At 45.5% G+C, this 18,407-nt stretch overlaps 1 protein-coding gene across 1 annotated transcript in view; it reads right to left on the reverse strand.

Moving 5' to 3' along the window:
• The window catches only part of OBSCN (obscurin, cytoskeletal calmodulin and titin-interacting RhoGEF), a 277,319-nt gene that overhangs the window by 136,833 nt on the left and 122,079 nt on the right, over window positions 1-18,407 (reverse strand). The window contains exons 54-64 of the mRNA XM_065399153.1: window positions 17,824-18,087; window positions 15,906-16,172; window positions 15,208-15,471; window positions 13,980-14,243; window positions 12,081-12,347; window positions 10,491-10,757; window positions 8,566-8,832; window positions 6,882-7,148; window positions 5,323-5,589; window positions 3,776-4,048; window positions 1,031-1,297 (exon numbers count right to left, since the gene is read on the reverse strand). Coding sequence (XP_065255225.1) covers window positions 1,031-1,297; window positions 3,776-4,048; window positions 5,323-5,589; window positions 6,882-7,148; window positions 8,566-8,832; window positions 10,491-10,757; window positions 12,081-12,347; window positions 13,980-14,243; window positions 15,208-15,471; window positions 15,906-16,172; window positions 17,824-18,087 — 2,934 coding nt within the window. The remainder of the gene's footprint in view (window positions 1-1,030; window positions 1,298-3,775; window positions 4,049-5,322; window positions 5,590-6,881; window positions 7,149-8,565; window positions 8,833-10,490; window positions 10,758-12,080; window positions 12,348-13,979; window positions 14,244-15,207; window positions 15,472-15,905; window positions 16,173-17,823; window positions 18,088-18,407) is intronic.

An 18,407-nucleotide genomic window follows, 5' to 3' on the forward strand; every position in this document is an offset into this window, starting at 1 on the left:
GCACTGTAGTTTAGTGGCGTAGACAGGTGGATGAGAATCAGATTATCTGGTTTCTAATCTTAGTCTATCAGTGTTTTACTAAGTGAGCACAGACAAGCCATTTAGGTCAGTTACTTCAAAAGAATTCCCTAATCTGGGGTGTCTCAATGTTTGGGGGTCCACATTAGACACCTCAGGTCTGACTTTCACGAGTGCTGATCTCCGGCATCTCCCATTGACTTCCAGTGTATAGCTAAAGCTATTAGCCGTGATCATATCATTTTTTACATCTGTGTAATTCTATTGACTTCAGTGGAGTTCTTGATTTACACTGGTGTAAGAGAGAGCAGCATCAGCACCATTATCTTACCTTGCAGGATCCTTTTTTTGGTGTATATTGACTAAGGCCAATGCAATAGAGAACTCTGAATGTCAGGACTGAGGTGACAGAATAATCACTGGGCTCAACAGAGCGTGACGGTGAAATTCTATGACCAGTGTTATACAAGCAGTCAGACTAGATGGTCCCTTCTGGCCTTAAAATCTATGAATCTGTGAACAGGGTTGAGGCCCAGAGCTGGACTACAAGGGGGACTCTCAACTCAGGAATGAAGTTCATTGACAGAGATGGACTGGAGTAGTTTGCAAACATTTACTCAGAGTAAAACTAGCACTGTAGCCAGTACCTGCTAGTCCCTCACTTTAAAAGTTATGATAGTAACCAAATAAGATATGAGAGCGGATGTACATACACAGTAACAAATTTCCATAACTGTTTAGTAATATTCACAGAGAGCATTCATTATGGGGCCATTACCACCGTCATATGCAACATCCAATGGAAATAAATCAGTATCTTGGACTATACATAAAAAGCATTTAACGTAACTACTAAAACCAGGGGACTAGAACCTCAGCAGATGTAAATCAAATTAGCTCCCCTGAATTCAAAGGATCAGCTGAAGATCTGGCCCAGTGCATCTGATAGAAGTAGGACTGTGCTTGTTAACTTGAACAAATATGTCATTTAAAAAATATTCAAAAACCCTACCTTTGACAGTTAAAGTGGCTGTAGTTTGCTGATTTTTGTTATCACAAGTGTATTTGCCCGAATCTTCTGGCTTTAAATTATAAATCTTTAACGTATGGATTGTCCCCTCTTGCCTGATTTCATATTTGGAGCTTGGAGAAATCACCTGGGAGCCCTTCCTCCACTCCACTGATACATTGGGCTGAGAGACCTCGCACTCCAGGGCAGCTGTAGCATCCTCCTCCAATTCTGTGTTCTTTAGAGTCTCCTTAAAGACTGGAAGCGGTACTGAAATTATAAATATAGGGAGGATAGAATTGCAGGAGCTTGTAATTACTCTAGTCTAGTTTTCAAGATTATGCCTTTGACAGTACCTTGTCAACCACTCAGCTCTGAGCCTCTGACAATGCTATGTCCCCATAATAACTGCCGTGCAAATGATGCAATGGAATGTTTAAATACTAAAAAGTGTTTTAACGTCTATGAAGGTTTTGTAAGACTATTTTTGAAGCAAAAGCCTGCATTTTGGACCTAAGCTACTTGACAGCATCTCTTAAAATATCATATTGTAATGTAGGGTTACCATCCGTCCGTATTTCCCCGGACATGTCCGGCTTTTTCGTCTTTAAATAGCCATCCGGGAGGAATTGGTAACAAGGTTAAAAGGTCCGGGATTTTCCCTCCCTCCCTTCCATGCAGAGTGCGGCGTGGCTGATTGGGCGGCTGGGCCTGATTGAGCCACTCCCATTGGCCTCCAGCAGCCAGAGCCCCTCCCCTGCTCCCCCCTGCTGCCTCAACACTCTGCGGGGGAGGAGTGTTTTGCCTCCACGTGGACCGGCATGAGCATGGTAAGGGGAGTCCCGGGGGGCAGTCAGGGAGCAGGGGTATGGAGAGGGGTTGGGACAGTCAGGGACAGGGGGGGTTAGATGGGTCGGGGGTTCTGGGGGGGCTCTCAGGGGAGCGGGGGTGTGGAGAGGGGTCGAGGCAGGCAGGGAGCAGAGGGGGTTAGATGGGTCGGGTGTTCTGGGGGTCCTGTCAGGGGGCAGGGGTATGGAGAGGGGTTGGGACAGTCAGGGACAGGGGGGGTTAGATGGGTCGGGGGTTCTGGGGGGGCTCTCAGGGGAGCGGGGGTGTGGAGAGGGGTCGAGGCAGGCAGGGAGCAGAGGGGGTTGGATGGGTCGGGTGTTCTGGGGGTCCTGTCAGGGGGCAGGGAGTGGTTGGATGGGGCGTGGGAGTCCCGGGGGTCTGTTTGGGGGTGGGGGTGTGAATATGGGATGGGGGGGCGGCGGGTTATATTCTTTTGTGGTGCCCGAGCTCCAGCAATATTTGGAGCTCGGTCTCTCCCCCAGCCCTGCCTGGAGCATGCCCCGGACTCCACCTGCCACCCCCCCTCCGCGCGTCCCCCCCCGCGGGTTCCCCCCCGTCCCTGCCCGAAAGAAAGCAGCGCGCGCCTCTCCCGTGCCTGCTTGTGCTGCCAGAGTAGCACATTCCTACGCAGAGCCCTGTCCCAGCAGCAACTGCTGTCTGCTGCCCCAGGGCCCTAGTGCCCCCCATCCACTAATGGTAAGGCAGGTTGCCCTTACCCTGCCCTTCCACCCTAGCCCTGAGCCTCTCCAACGCCCCAAACCCCTCATCCCCTGCCCTCATCCCCCCGCACCCTAATCCTCTGCCCTAGCCCTGAGCCTCCTCCTGCATCATGAACCCCTCATCCGCAGCCAGAGCCCTCATCCCCCCACACCCTAATCCTCTGACCCAGCCGAGCCTCCTCCTGCATCATGAACCCCTCATCCTCAGCCCCAACCCTCATCCCCCCCGCACCCTAATCCTCTGCTCCATCCCTAAGCCCCCTCCGGCATCATGAACCCCTCATCCTCAGACCCACAGCCCTCACCCCTGCACCTCCTCCTATCCCCAAACTCCCTCCCAAACCCCCTCCCCCTCCCTTTGCACCGCCCCTCCTGCCCCCAAACTCCATCCCAGAGCCTGCACCCCTCACCCCCTCCTGCACACCCACCCCCTGCCCCAGCCCGGAGCCTGCACCCAGCACCCAAACTCCATCCCAGAGCCTGCACCCTGCACCCCTCCTGCACCCTAATCCCCAGCCCAGGACCTGCACCCCAGACCTCCTCCCCCCACCCAACCCCCCTGCCAGAGCCTTAGGCAGGTGGGGGGGGCGGAGTTGGGGGGGGGCGGTTCTGGGCACCACCAAAATTTCTACAAACCTGCCACCCATAAGGGTCGGGGCAGTCAGGGGACAGGTAGGGTTCTAGGGGGGCAGTTAGGGTGGGGGGTTCTCAGGAGGGGGCAGTCAGGGGACAAGAAGCAGGGAGGGGTTGGGGGTTCTGTGGGGGGCAGTCAGGGGGTGGGAAGTGGGAGGGCGTGGATGGGGGCAGGGCGGGGGCGGGGCTAGAGCAGGGCTCCCCCCCCCCCCCCCAGTGTCCTCTTTTTTGATTGTGGAAATATGGTAACCCTATGTAATGAAGCATTAATCAGTATTTTGGCTGGCTCAATGTCATGGTTAATAAGTGCAGGAAGGGAATACGGTTTGAGTTTGCAAGTGCAAAGTTCTTTGAAGCTATGAAGGGGCATTCAGGGAGAGAATGGCACTAAGAAATGGAGAGAAGAAGGTTCCATCAAAATCCTGATCCTAATCATCCTTGGTAATCTCATTTGATAACAGTAGTTCCATTACGGTATATGGATGACACCTTGAGAAGCTGCACTCCACCCACACCATATTCTCACCCAAGCCATGGATCTTGTTACCTTTTACTGTGAGCTCTGCTGTAGACACACAGGGCCCCACTCTGAAAGTGATGGTGCCAGTATCCTGCTGGGTGACTTTCCTCAGTCTAAGTGTGTGAATCTTGCCTTTTTCAACAGAGATCTCATTCATTTCATTGCTCTGCAGAGCGACGTCCTGTAGCTTCCACTCCACATCCCTTGCGTGATCATGAGAAACCTGGCACTGAAACATAGCATCTTCCTCTTCAAACACCACCACGTTCTTCAGGCCACTGACTATGGTCACATCAGGCTCTACAAATGTTGCAATGTCCATTAGTGAAAGAATAAATGGCCGCACATGGACCAAAAACACAAGAGCGGCTCATCACAATTCTAGAAAACTGTTCTGTTTTATGTCGGTTCTTTTAACATGTCCATCACATTGGTATCTGAGCACTTTCTAGGTGCATTAGGTGACATGACTAACATCTTTCACATGTGGTTCTCTCTCTCTTCCTCTCTCCAAGGATAAAATTGTGTGTGTGTCTTTTAAAATAGCGCACCATGTGCTATCATAGAATCATAGAACTGGAAGGGACCTCGAGAGGTCATCTAGTCCAGTCCCCTGCACTCAAGGCAGGACTAAGCATTATCTAGACCAGTGGTCCCCAACCTTTCAGTGTGGCGGGCGCCTGACAACTAGCCGCCAAAATGCTGCCAAGGAGCGCGGCTGCCAGACAAGCAGCTGCCGAAATGCTGCCAAGGAGCAGCGTCATCAAGAGGCATCGCTGATGAAATGCCGCCAAGAAGCAGCGGCATTTCGGCGGCGACGCTTCTTGGCGGCATTTTGGCGGCTGCTTGTCCGGCGGCCGCGCTCCTCGGCGGCGGGGCGCTCCCTTGTCAGTAGGCAGGCGCACATAGATGCCCCGGCGGGTGCCATGGCGCCCGTGGGCACCGTGTTGGGGACCACTGATCTAGACCATCCTGAACAGGTGTTTGTCCAACCTGCTCTTAAAAATCCACAATGGTGGAGATTCCACAACCTCCCTAAGCAATTTATTCCAGTGCTTAACCATTAGGAAGTTTTTCCTAATGTCCAGCCTAAACCGTCCTTGCTGCAATTTAAGCCCATTGCTTCTTGTCCTATCCTCCGAGGTTAAGAAGAACAATTTTTCTCCCTCCTCCTTGTAACAACCTTTTATGCACTTGAAAACTGTTATCATGTCCTCTCAGTCTTCTCTTTCCAGACTGTGTGTTTATATTATTGAAAGCAATGTCAAAGAAGCTTGACTTGAACTTGACATGGAAAGTAGTGAGGTGGGAGGTAGTTTTTAGATACTGTGGGAGTTCGTTCCATGGTCTTGGATGAACCCACAAGAAAACTCTGTCTCCCATAGCGACACTTCAGTAACTTCACACTTGCCATACTCAATTGCCATGAGACCTGAAGATCTGGTATTACCTTGTGACAAATCTTTCAGTCATCCTTTAAAGATGAAAAACTGTATTATATGCAGTAACTATTCTGATTTGTGAAATCTCACCATCTTGTCCTGAAAAGTAACCCCGCAGTAAAAGGCTCTTACCTTTCACAGTCAGCATTGCAGAGGTCGTCTCATCCCCAGCAATGCAGGAATACTCGCCAGTGTCTTTAGGCTCCAGGTGTTGAATACATAACTCATGAATGGTACCATCTTGTCTGATTCCATACTTGGAACTTGACTGAAGCAACCTGCCATCTTTCTTCCACTCTACTATAGCGTTAGTTATTGTGACCTCACAGCATAGCTTGACCATTCCTCCCTCTTCTACTTTCTCATTCTTTAGCTGTTGCTTGAACAGAGGTTTAATAGCTGTGGAGTCAAGAACAGCCAATAGAAAAATCCATTAGCTATGTGTTTGTATGTAGAAAGATGAACCCAGATACAATCCCATTGACTTTAATGGAGTTACTCCTGATTTACACCAACTTGAGAAAGAGGAGAATCAGGCCTTAAACACACGTTCTGTTGCACCACTATCTTTCCAAAATCCTTAGACTCTCAACAATAATCCCTTGCAGAAGATGAAGCACTACTGCACTAGAACAAATTCCATCCAACAACTTGGACAACTGTCACTGAACTGTTGGGAGGCTAGTTAATTATGTGACTAGCCACCCACTTTATTTTTGTTTTGTTTAGATGCTCACAGTGTTCATGATTTTCACTGCAATTTATTAAAGATGAAAATCAGTACGTAATCAAAGTGCTTCTATAACTTGTTAATGCATAATGATCAGGGCCGGCTCTGGATTTTTGGCCGCCCCAAGCAACAACAACAACAAAAAAGCGGGCGGGGGAGAGAGAGAAGGGGGGTGGCCAGGGCTACAGCGGGGCGCTGCCACGCGGCCCCTCCGCGCCGCGCCGCCTGCCGCCTTCTGGGAGGGCTTCGCTGTGGTCGGCTGGGAGGGAAGGACACGGGCTGCCCTGCCGGGCTTGCTGCAGGGCGCTCCCGTCCTCCGCGCCGCTGCCCCATACAGGGCAGCCGGAGGGGAACAAAAAAAAGCAAAAAAAAAAAACGGCCATGCCGCCCTAGTTTTGGGCAGAATGCCGCCTCGTTCAATCTGCCACCCCAAGCACCAGCTTGCTCGGCTGGTGCCTGGACCCGGCCCTGATAATGATTCTATTGTTGCACCAGACTAGAAAAATAACCCAAACTACCAGAATTGAAGAATTAACATTTGTTAAAATCATGGAGTCCTCATATAGTGTGAATTTTCTTGCAACTGTTAATACTTGAGGGACACAAGGAGGTCATTTATATGTAGGGTTACCAGATAGCAATTGTGAAAAAACGGGACAGGGGATGGAGGAGGTAATAGGTGCCTATATAAGAAAAAGTCCCCAAAACTGGGACTGTCCCTTTAAAAACGGGACATCTGGTCAGCCTACTTATATGCAGTGAATTATGCACCCTAACAGGCATTCTAAAAATGTCCCTCCATAATCCACTTTTGTGCATTCCGATTCGTGGTTTTGCATCTGCTTTTCTCTCATTCAACTTATTTCTAATTTGATGTATTCACAAAAAAATTCAGAGTAATTTCTCTAACATGTCACTGATCCATGTTTTTAAACTACGCCCCATTTGGGGTGATGCTAACCATTCACTCTGAGGTTGGCTGTGCTCTGTTGATCTCCAGTATCACAGGTGTAATCAGATGTGTCTTCTGGTTCTGTGTTATGGATCACAAGTTCAGCTACGAGACCCTCTAATTTCATTTCGTATTTGGCACATGGAAAGAGGTCCATGGTGCCTTTCCTCCATTGCACAGAAGCCGTGGGCTTTGTCAGCTCACACTGGAGTTTTACTGTAGCTCCTTCTTCCACTTCCTTGTCCTTGAGCTCCCTTTTGAAAAGAACTGGGAGGGCTAAAAGGAAAGAGAAAAAAAAACAGGGGCTTTTATTTAACCCCAAATCAAGTACCTGTTAACATAACCAGACACTGACGTTGTGGGAAAGGTAGCGCCTGCTTTTTAAAAATACCCCCAAAGTCACTCTCATAGAACGTATACTGCCAACTTGTAATGACAATGCCAACTGATTCCATTATATTCAAAAGAGGCTGTCTTCAATTCTGAAGTTTCCTTCAAGTACTCTTTGACTTTACGCCTTCCCTTGGTTGAGTTCTCTGAGCAAAATTAACTTTGAACCGATCCCAGAGATATGTCGGTATTCAAAAATGAATCTTCCTAGGGCCAGAGCCTGGGAAAGTCCCATGTTGGCCTCATTCCAGTTACTAGATGGAGAACTTTGTTTTTGTTTAATATTGGAGAGGACATCAGTGGTGCATCAAGACAAATGTCCAGTGACGTTATGTTGACTCATTGCAGAGCTTCCCTCTAAAAACTCTTCCCAAATGTATGAGAAAGTTACTCATGTTACAAGCCAACACTCTCATGGTCTGTGACAAAGCTTCCTCTCTGCTTCGGTGGGTCCTGCGCTTCTGTTTAGCGGCAGGCTGGGGTATTTCTCTTTTCCCTCAGAATTTTCCCAATGCCCCTGGTTTTACTGTCCACATCCTGTCGGAGCAGGGTCCCTGCCGGCCTCCCAGACAGTGGGGAGGGAGCGAAGCCTCTCAGTCTCTGGTAGCCCCTCCGGTCGTGGTGGCAACAGACCAGACATCCGGTTCAATCTTTCCCCTGGCAGGGTCTCTTCCCTCAGACCTCCGGGGCCCAGAAGGGCCATCCACCCCGTTAGGCAGAGATTCTCCCGCCCTTCGCCTCTGTACCTGCGTGGCTTCTCTCCTAATGCTTGTTAGTGTCTGCACTGCCCAGCTCTCCAGTAGCTTGCCCTTCTCCCTCAGCTCCTATCGCGCGCCCCTATCTGGCTGGAGGGGAGGCTTTTAACAGGTTCTGGCAGGCCCTTCATTGGCCCCAGATGTCCTAATTAACCTAGAGTAACCCCTGTTCAGCTACCAAGGGAAAAGGGACCTGCTTATCCTGGGGCTAATATATCTGCCTTCCAGCACTCTCCTGTACTGCTTGCGCCCGCCCACCTTCCCAGAACCCATTAGGAGCAGTCTCCTGTAGCTGTCTGGCCTGACCCCATCCCAGCTCCTACAAACAAATACAATCTCTTAAAATAAAGCACCATCTCCTCTTCCATATCACTGTGCCCTTCAGGACAATGGTGCGGGGCAACTTTATTTTAAAAAGAATATTAATAAGATGGAAGGAAGAAAATCATTATACCCAAAAATTATATAATTCAATCATGTTCCTTTTGTGTGCTGAAGCAAATCAATTGTTTCAGGAGTGAAGTCAGGGAGGGACTCTCGTCACCTACCTTTCACATATAAAGACGCCTTTGTCTCCTGTTCGCCAATATCACAGCTGTATTCTCCTGTATCTTCTACTTGGAGATTATGTACTAAGAGCTCTACGATGCATTTCCTCTGTTTCATTTCATACTTATTGCTAGGCTGCAGCCCCAGGCCTCCTCTCCTCCATTCCACTGGAACGTTTGGTTTTGACAGCTCACAATGTAACGTGGCTGTACCTCCTTCTTCAGCCTCCTGATTCTGAAGGGGCTGCTTAAATACAATGGGCAGGGCTGCAAAAATTGAGAGGTAAATATTTTAAGTGCATGTTAGTCCTCAAAAGAAGATATCTGCCAGGGTCCATCAAAAACAAGCTAAACCAGGGTTTCTCTAACACTGGTCTGTGGACCACTTCTTATCGGCCCATTGCATGAACCATTTTTGAACCAAGAAATGGGGGTGGGGTGGGGGGAAGATTGTGGCGTTAGGAGCAGAGTTTGTTCATGAGTAGATCTGTCTCACAAAGTAGTCCACAAAATGAACAAGTCTGAGAGCCACTGATCTATTCTAATCAGACTTTTCTATGGAAGCATCTCTACAAGAACAGAAGAGGCTGCATTTGAAGAACACGGTATCTGAAAGTGAATTTGTCCTCCTATGTGGTCTCTTTCCCTCCTATCAGCTTTTAAGATTTACAACAGCCTGTTGTGTTTTGCTTAGAGAATCTTCTCCTTTAGACTGTGAACGCCTTGGGACAGAGACTATCTTTTTGTTCTGTGTTTGTACAGCACAAAGCACAGTGGGGTCCTCGCTGTGACCAGGGCTACAGTAATATAAATAAATAATACTAGTAATAGATAAATCCTCAGCCAATGCATAAAAGGCAACGTTAAGTTTCAAAATGTCACAGTGGTTAGTACAATGGGAAATGAATGGAATTGGAGAAAGAGTTTCAGCTTTCAGAAAGGACCTAGGTTAGTATGACACCAGGGGGTTAGGCAGGTAAGTCGAGCAACACTAATTGCATTCAAACTCTACCGTCAGCGTGTAGCACTGACCACTCAGAAGATGTAATAAATATCTGTTTCCCACAACTCTACCCGCCTGCACTACCAGTTATTATTAATGAAAAAAAGAACAGCTCGAAAAAGAAAAGGGAATTCAGCAACAAATAACTCATCGTTGTGTTTTCTCTCATCGGCACTTAAGTTATACGGTAACTATAGTCAACATTTAATCGACAGCAAAGTTTCTTTCACCAGACACAGCTTTTCCCTTCTGGGCAAAATCTCTGTCGCCATAAAAAAACAGCTGCTCATGATGGAAAGTCAGCCAATTCTGCCACATAAACTGCCTTTCATTTGCACAAAGTAATTTGAAGCAAAAGTAAAAAAAAAAAAAAAACTTTCACTTTTCACAAACCCATAAACATAGCACTTTTACCCATTTCACTAGTAGTGGTCATTCCCTGCCCTACGGATTCAGATGACGTCTGAAGTTGGACCAAATTAATTACTAGTGAAACTCCACGGACTTCAGCTTGGGTTACAAAAATCCACTTGGCGCATTCAGTGTGAGAAACATTTTAAATATGGGGTCACTCACACAAACAGCCGTTATAGAAGAGCTCACCAAATTCTCATTTGCTATCAACTTCACTCCACTCAGACGGCTTGGGGGCATCAGTACCCAATCACCATATTGTTTAACTGCTTTGCTGCTGCTGCTGCTGCTTGAACATTTCAGGTATGCCAGGCAACCCCCACTCCCTCAAGACTGGCACATGTGCCAGATGTGGGGAACATTCCATTCAGATTTGAGTGGAATACACCAAGAGCACAACAGAACATACACTGGAATAGAGGACCAGCAGCAAAGCAACTAAGGCAAAATTAGAAGGCCTTTATTTCATAGCACATTTATGTGGCCAGTGTTGCAACGTTCTGCCTACCATGTATGGTCACTGCAGCTGTTGTCTGTTGATCCCCAGAGTCACAGGTATATTTTCCTGTATCTTCCAGTTTTAAGTCATGAATGATCAGCTCAGCAATGGGCCCTTGTCGCTTCAGCTCATATTTCAGTCCAGGGTAGAGAGTTGTAGTGCCTTTCCTCCACTCTGCTGGAGCACTAGGTTTGGTAAGCTCACACCGCAGTGTGACTGTGCCACCTTCTTCTGCCTCCTCATCCCGAAGCTCATGTTTAAAAAGTGCTGGTAGGGCTATGAAATAAAAACATAACGTACATCATAAAGCAACTGGGCTTTCTCGGGGGAGAGAGAGTGTAGAAAGAGTTTGAACTCTGTAACCCTCTACACTGAACTATTTTAGTGTGTCAAAGCCTCAGGAATCTACGGTAGTAGATCCCAAACAGGTCATGTGCATATTTTCAGAACCAGAAGGTATCTATTTCAGGAAGCAGCTCTTGCTATGTATTTTGCTCATTCTTAACATGAACCAGGACCTTCCAGGTGGCAGGAGACTTTTATTGCTACAAAAGTAACCAATATGCTGTGTCCGCCTCCTGGTCTTGGGGCTGAAGAGTTGATCTGAACATCTGAGCATTTCAATATTTTTCCTAAAGGAGGGTTTTAAGGGATGAAATTAGAGTTACATGGCCCATCTTGGGGCCTGCATGGGATTCTGTGTTGCAATTCTCTTTTGCTGCATGACCACTCTGTTATGCCATTTGGGCTACGCTCTTCTGCTCCCCTTGCTGATTTAATTGTATTCCTGGCCCAAAACTGATGGAAGCTTGTCTGAAACTTGGCCCAGTTTTGCCAAAGAGTTTGTGAAGCTCACTGAACAATTCAGTTCACCTGGGCTTCTTTTTTTGGTTTGCACAATGCACTCGTACAATGAATTGCTCTAGATCTGTTTAATATCTCCTAAATTGCAAACGTGATCCATGACAAAAGAGTGGCCATAATAAAAGTTACTATAGTACACCAAGGGCCAATTCAAAGTAAATGGAATAGAACCTGAGTCACAAACATCCATCCCAGGGCTGAAGTACAGAATACAGCACACCAGAAAGGCACAAATATTGGTCAAGGGCTTTGCTCACGCTAGTCTTCTTACTGAATCTCAAGGTAGTTAGCGAAGGATGCAGGATTCAGCCAAAAATGTGCATAAAACCACACCTCTCATATACCAATAGTCAGAAGCATTATTCCTATAATAGCAGAAGGGGACGCAGGGAAATTGCAAGAGGCACTTATATAGGATGCCCAGATAATGTACAGAGATAAAAACATGTAACTTTCAGATTTAAAAAGGATGATGAGTCACATCCTTCTTTCATTTTAGGAAACTTTTAATCCCCTCTCTTAAGACATCTTCTAAGTATAAAATGCATGAGGACTCTAACGCAGTATTATTGAGAGCTATTTTAAATAGAGTACTCCAGCCTTATATTTGTTGTGTGCTGGAGTATTATTGTATGAGTACGAGCCTTAATAGCAAGCTTTGGATCCCATGATATTATTTCAATAAGCAAAGCTGGTATTAAAATACTTCAGAAATTAGTTTCTTTTCCTTTTTACCATGCACTGTTAAGGCAGCTGTGGTCTTCTGGTCTCCACAGACACAGGTGTAATCTCCAGCATCCTTCAGGTCTAAACCATGGACTACCAGCTCCACAATGCAACCTTCCTGTCTCATTGTGTACTTGTCATTCGGTTTGAGCACTTTGTGCCCCTTCTTCCACTCCACTGGGGCAGCAACCTTGGTCAGTTCACAGTGCAGAGTGGCTGTTCCACCTTCTGTGGCTTCCTCACTGCACATTTCTTCTTTGAAAGATGGAGGCAGAGCTGAAGGATACAATATATACAGTGCGTTACAAACTGATGGCAATTAGCTGCTGTAATTGAAAAACAGGAGGTGGAGGGGAAAGCAGAAAAGAGTGAAGGAGGATAGAGCTTGAGAAGAACGGAGGAGAAACAGCAGAGAAGTGAAAAGTGATATTTTATCCCAATTGAAATGTATGTCTGAATTCTTGTATTGTTTAGTCTGGTTTTACACTTGTGAAATGTCACTGGCCTCAATAGATTTACTCCTGACTTACATAACATAAGAACGGTCATACTGTCTTCCAACAGTGGCCAATGCAGGTGCTTAAGAGGGAATGAACAGAAAAGGAGACTATCGAGTGGATCCATCCCCTGTCGTCCACTCCCAGCTTCTGGCAATCAGAGGCTAGGGACACTCAGAATATGGGGTTGCATCCCTGACCATCTTGGCTAATAGCCATTGATGGACCTATCTTTCACGTCGGGGAGGGGACGACGACATTAAGACCATAATTTTTGGTATCCTCCACCTAGATCCAAGATAATTAGCTCTGTAATGGCCCCCTTCTGTCTCATTTTGTATTTCTCACTTGCTTTCAATTCCTTCTGCCCCCTTCTTCCACTCCACTAGAGCTGCCTTGGTCTGCTGACTGTGAGGTATGGTTCCTTGCTTTGGTTTTCTCTTCATTCTTTAGTTCTTCTTTTAAAAATGCAGTCAGGGCCGATGGGCTCACCATGAGCATAGAAGTAATCCAAACTCCACAGAACTTTGAACCCTAACTTGTCCTCCTTCCCCAGGATATGATTTTTCTGCTTATGCATTCCTCATTTATCTTCTTCGGATATCTGTCTTGATACATCTCACCCACCCTCTAAAGATAACAATCTTCTCTAAACAATGTCTGATAACATTTTCATGACTATTGTTCCCGATTAACTACATAGGCTAGTATGTCAGCTTTCAAGTCATACCTGCACAGTCTCAAATTGGAAAAGAAAATAACATTAAAATGTAAAGGTTGGGTCAGACCAAAATCCCAAATTTGAATCCCAAATCCAAACTATGGGCCTAAGTCTAATCTCCTTGGACGTGATGTATTTCCCACTTACACTAGTTCAAAACCGAGGTACTGACTTCAACCGTGATTTTTATATCAGCGTGAAAACAAAACGAGATCAAATCAAGAAATCATCATTATCACCTCAGAAAATCAGACTCCAAAGCAAAGCCATCTGAATGGACAATGGCTGCAGGAACAGAACCCTAGTGCAAAACTAGTTCTTACAGAGGAAGTTTTGACTAAATTATTCTTGTGATCTGAGTAGTATTTATTTCCCTATACAAATAGTAGACAGACAGGAAAAGAAAATGCCAGAAAAGGAAGACAACAGAATTGCCAGAGTTGTGTTTTAGGAAAGGAAAAGGCAGAAGTTGGATGTGTTAGATAGTACATGAGGATGCAGAATGAGATTTTTCTATACAGGTAGCCTCCAGTTTACTAAAGCTAAGGAATGTTATTCTAAAAAAATGGAGCTGCATTGAATGAAGCAGACAGAACAGATAAAGGAAATGTGGACACAGAGCCAAGTTTTCCTACCAAGGATGCAGGTGATAAGAAAAATTAGACCTAGTTCATGACAAAATATTATTACCATGTACTGTTAAAGCAGCCGTGGTCTGATGTTCTCCACACACACAAGTATAATCTCCTGTATCCTTCTCATCTAGATCATGGACAACCAGCTCTGCAATGGCACCTTCCAGTCTCATTTTGTATTTCTCACTTGCTTTGAGTACCTTGTGCCCTTTCTTCCACTCCACTGGAACAGCCTTGGTCAGCTCACAGTGGAGAGTGGCGTTTCCACCTTCTTTAGCTTCCTCATTCTTTAGTTCTTCTTTAAAAAGTGCTGGCAAGGCTGAGGGACGCAACACGGACAAAGTGGGCATCAAAATTCCAGAGTTTGAACCCTAATTTCTCATGATATTTCCATTCAGACATTTCTCATTTATCTTGTTCTAACATCTGCTTCGATATGACTGACACCAATCCTTAAAAGAAAACGACTCCTGGTACTGTTGGACCATGTTTTTACTTACTGACAATACCTGGAGCCTGGAACCTCAAAGCCATGTTATTCATCGTGGACAGTACCTCACCTCTCACAAGAACATTACAAATGGGATGTAGTGCCTATGTCAATGGAATTGACAATTTACGCTGCTAGATGTAATCTTATTGTACCTATATGGACATGATCTCTTGGAGACTGGCACACCGATAAGTTTTCAGACCACTTACAAGCTAAAATAATGAAAGCAACTAGACAGCAAAACATAAATCACACACTTCTGGTTTTAAATTGAGGTGCATGGGAAAGCCTCTAAAACGTGACCAGAGAATGTTGGCTTCTCACTTATCTCCTCAGAAACCATACCCCAAAATAAAAACATCTATAGGAGACACAAACAATGTCTATAGGAACAAAACTCTGGTGCAAATTTCAGCCAAACCTGCCTCATGCATAACAAGTGTTAACTAGGGAAGGAGAACAGGAAAAGAACAAGGCCTAGAAAAGGAGTCAGAAGAAAAGAAAAATCCATGCTTCAGGGAAGGACAGGGAGCATTAGGATGTGGTCAGATAAAGCACAATGGGATAGGATAGGATAGGATCTTTTTGTATAAATAGCCTCCATGTCTTCAGAGCCAGGGAACGTTACTCCACACAAAAGGAGTTGCAGTGAATGAGGTGGAGAGTAGTAAAACAGATTAAGGAAATGTGAACACGGAGCAAGGATTTATTTCCAATTTTGTTTCTAAGGAGGCAGCAGAATAAAACATAATAAGCACTGATCGTGTATTAGCTGACAGTTTATTTTTACCATTTACTGTTAAGGTAGCTGTGGTCTGCTGGTCTCCACACACACAGGTATAATCTCCAGTGTCCTTCACCTCCAGATTGCAGATAGCCAGCTCTGCAATGGCACCTTCTTGTCTCATTTTGTATTTCTCACTGGCTTTGAGCACTTTGTGCCCTTTCTTCCACTCCACTGGAGCAGCCTTGGTCAGCTCACAGCGCAGAGTCGCTGCTCCATTTTCTGTAGCTTCCAAGCTCTTCAGTTCTTCTTTGAACAGTGGAGGCTGGGCTGAAGAATACAAAATGAATGGAGAGTGCATGAAAGTTCACACTGGCAGCTGGCTGGTGTGTTGGGGAGAAAATTGAATCCTACAGCGTGAAGACCTGGTCCAATGTCCATAGAATGCAATGGAAAGGCGCCCATTGGCTTCGGTGGGCATTGGACAAGGACCTTAAGAAGGATATAAAGTAAAACGGAAGGAGGAAAGGTAGCTGAGAACATTTGCATATACACAATTATTTTCCCCATTATAAACCATAGGAAGAGCAATACAAGCAAATTGCAAGGGCATGTAAAAAGACAAATTGAAAGCATGGGAAAAGAACACAACAAGCTAATAAAATCCAGCTAAGGAAGAGCTTGCAATGGAATAATACTGCTGTCATAAATAAGACAGTAAACCAAAACGCATACATGTAATGTCTCATATCTATTTATTTTACCATGCACTGTTAAGGCAGCTGTGGACTTCTGGTCACCACACACACAGGTGTAATCTCCAGCATCCTTCAGGTCTAAACCATGGATCACCAGCTCCACAATGCAACCTTCCTGTCTCATTGTGTACTTGGCATTCGGTTTGAGCACTTTGTGCCCCTTCTTCCACTCCACCGGGGCAGCAACCTTGGTCAGTTCACAGTGCAGAGTGGCTGTTCCACCTTCTGTGGCTTCCTCATTGCACATTTCTTCTTTGAAAGATGGAGGCAGAGCTGAAGGACGCAATATATACAGTGTGTTACAGACTGATGGCAATTAACTGCTGTAGTTGAAAAACAGGGGCTGGAGGGGAAATCAGAAAAGAGTGACGGAGGATAGAGCTTGAGAAGAACGGAGGAGAAACAGCAGAGAAGTGAAAAGTGATATTATATCCCAATTGAAATGTATGTCTGAATTCTTGGATTGTTTAGTCTGGTTTTACACTTGTGAAACATCACTGACCTCAGTAGATTTACTCCTGACTTACATAACATAAGAATGGCCATACTGGGTCAGCCTAGTATCCTGTCTCCTAGCAGTGGCCACTGCAGGTGCTGAAGAGGTAATGAACAGAAAAGGCAATCATCAAGTGATCCATCCCCCTGTCGTCCGCTCCCAGCTTCTGGCAATCAGAGGCTAGGGACACTCAGAATATGGGGTTGCATCCCTGACCATCTTGGCTAATAGCCATTGATGGACCTATCTTTCACATCAGCAAGGGGAGCATTAAGACCATAATCTTTAGTATCCTCCACCTAGATCGGAGATAATTAGCTCTCTTAATGGCCTCCTTCTGTCTCATTTTGTATTTCCTTCTGCCCCCTTTTCCCACTCCACTACAGCTGCCTTGGTCAGCTGACTGTGAGGTATGGTTCCTTGCTTTGGTTTTCTCTTCATTCTTTAGTTCTTCTTTTAAAAATGCAGTCAGGGCCAATGGGCTCACCGTGAGCAGAGAAGTGATCAAAACTCCACAGATCTTTTAACCCTAACTTGTCCTCCTTCCCCAGGATATGATTTCTCTGTTTACGCATTCCTCATTACCTTCTTCAGATATCTGCCTTGATACATCTCACCAACTCTCTACAGATAACAATCTCCTCTAAACAATGTCTGATAACATGTTCATGACTATTGTTCCCAATTAACTACATGGGCTAGTATCTCAGCATTACAAATGAGATGTCGTGCCTATGTTAATGGAATTGACAATTTACACTGCTAGATGTATTATTATTCTATCTATATGGACACAATCTCTCGGAGGCTGGCACACCGATAAGTTTTCAGACCACTTACAAGCAAAAATAATGAAAGCAACTAGACAGCAAAACATAAATCACACACTTCTGGTTTTAAATCGAGGTGCATGGGAACGCCTCTAAAACGTGACCAGCTTCTGACTTATCTCCTCAGAAATCATACCCCAAAATAAAAACATCTATAGGAGACACAAGCAATGGCTACAGGAACAAAGTCCTAGTGCAAAACTAATTCTTATGACGCAAATTTCAGCCAAACTTGCCGCATGCATAATGAGTGTTAACTAGGGAAGGAGGACAGGAAAAGAACACTGCCCAGAAAAGAAGGAGTCAGAAGAAAGGAAAAATCCATGCTTTAGGGAAGGACAGGGGGCATTAGGATGAGTCAGATAAAGCACGATGGGATAGGATAGGATCTTTTTGAATAAATAGCCTCCATTTCTTCAGAGCCAAGGAATATTATTCCAAACAATAGGAGTTGCAATGAATGAGGGGGGCAGAAGTACAACAGATAAAGCAAATGTGAACACAGAGCAAGGATTCATTTCCAAATTTGTTTCTAAGGAGGCAGCATAATAAAACATAATAATTACTGATAGTGTATTAGCTGACAGTTTATTTTTACCATTTACTGTTAAGGTAGCTGTGGTCTGCTGGTCTCCACACACACAGGTATAATCGTCAGTATCCTTCACCTCTAGATTGTGGATCACCAGCTCTGCCATGGCACCTTCTAGTCTCATTTTGTATTTCTCACTTGCTTTGAGCACCTTGTGCCCTTTCTTCCACTCCACCTGAGCAGTTTTGGTCAGCTCACAGTGCAGAGTGGCAGCTTCACCTTCTGTCACTTCCTTGTTCCTCAATTCTTCTTTGAAACGTGCGGGTAGAGCTGAGGGCACAATAGATCTGATGTTAACACTTATGGAAGAATCCCAATTGGCTGGGATTCAGCTGATGAAATGGAGGTGGAGGAAAATGAGAAAAATACACAAAATGAAAGAGAAAAACTGAAAGGAATTTCCTTTACTTTCTCCTTTTTGAGGGGTGGATTGGCAATGCCCAGGAATTCTGACCCAAAGTTTTATCCCGTAGAAAGAAATGAATAGTAGGTAGGATGGAAGAAGCAACAGAGAAATGGCAAATTAATATCAAGCTCATTACATGATTCCAGGGGCTGACAGTTTGAGTTTCAGGAGTGATACTAGAAAA

Source organism: Emys orbicularis, chromosome 2 (assembly GCF_028017835.1).
Source record: "Emys orbicularis isolate rEmyOrb1 chromosome 2, rEmyOrb1.hap1, whole genome shotgun sequence".
Lineage (NCBI taxonomy): Eukaryota > Metazoa > Chordata > Testudines > Emydidae > Emys > Emys orbicularis.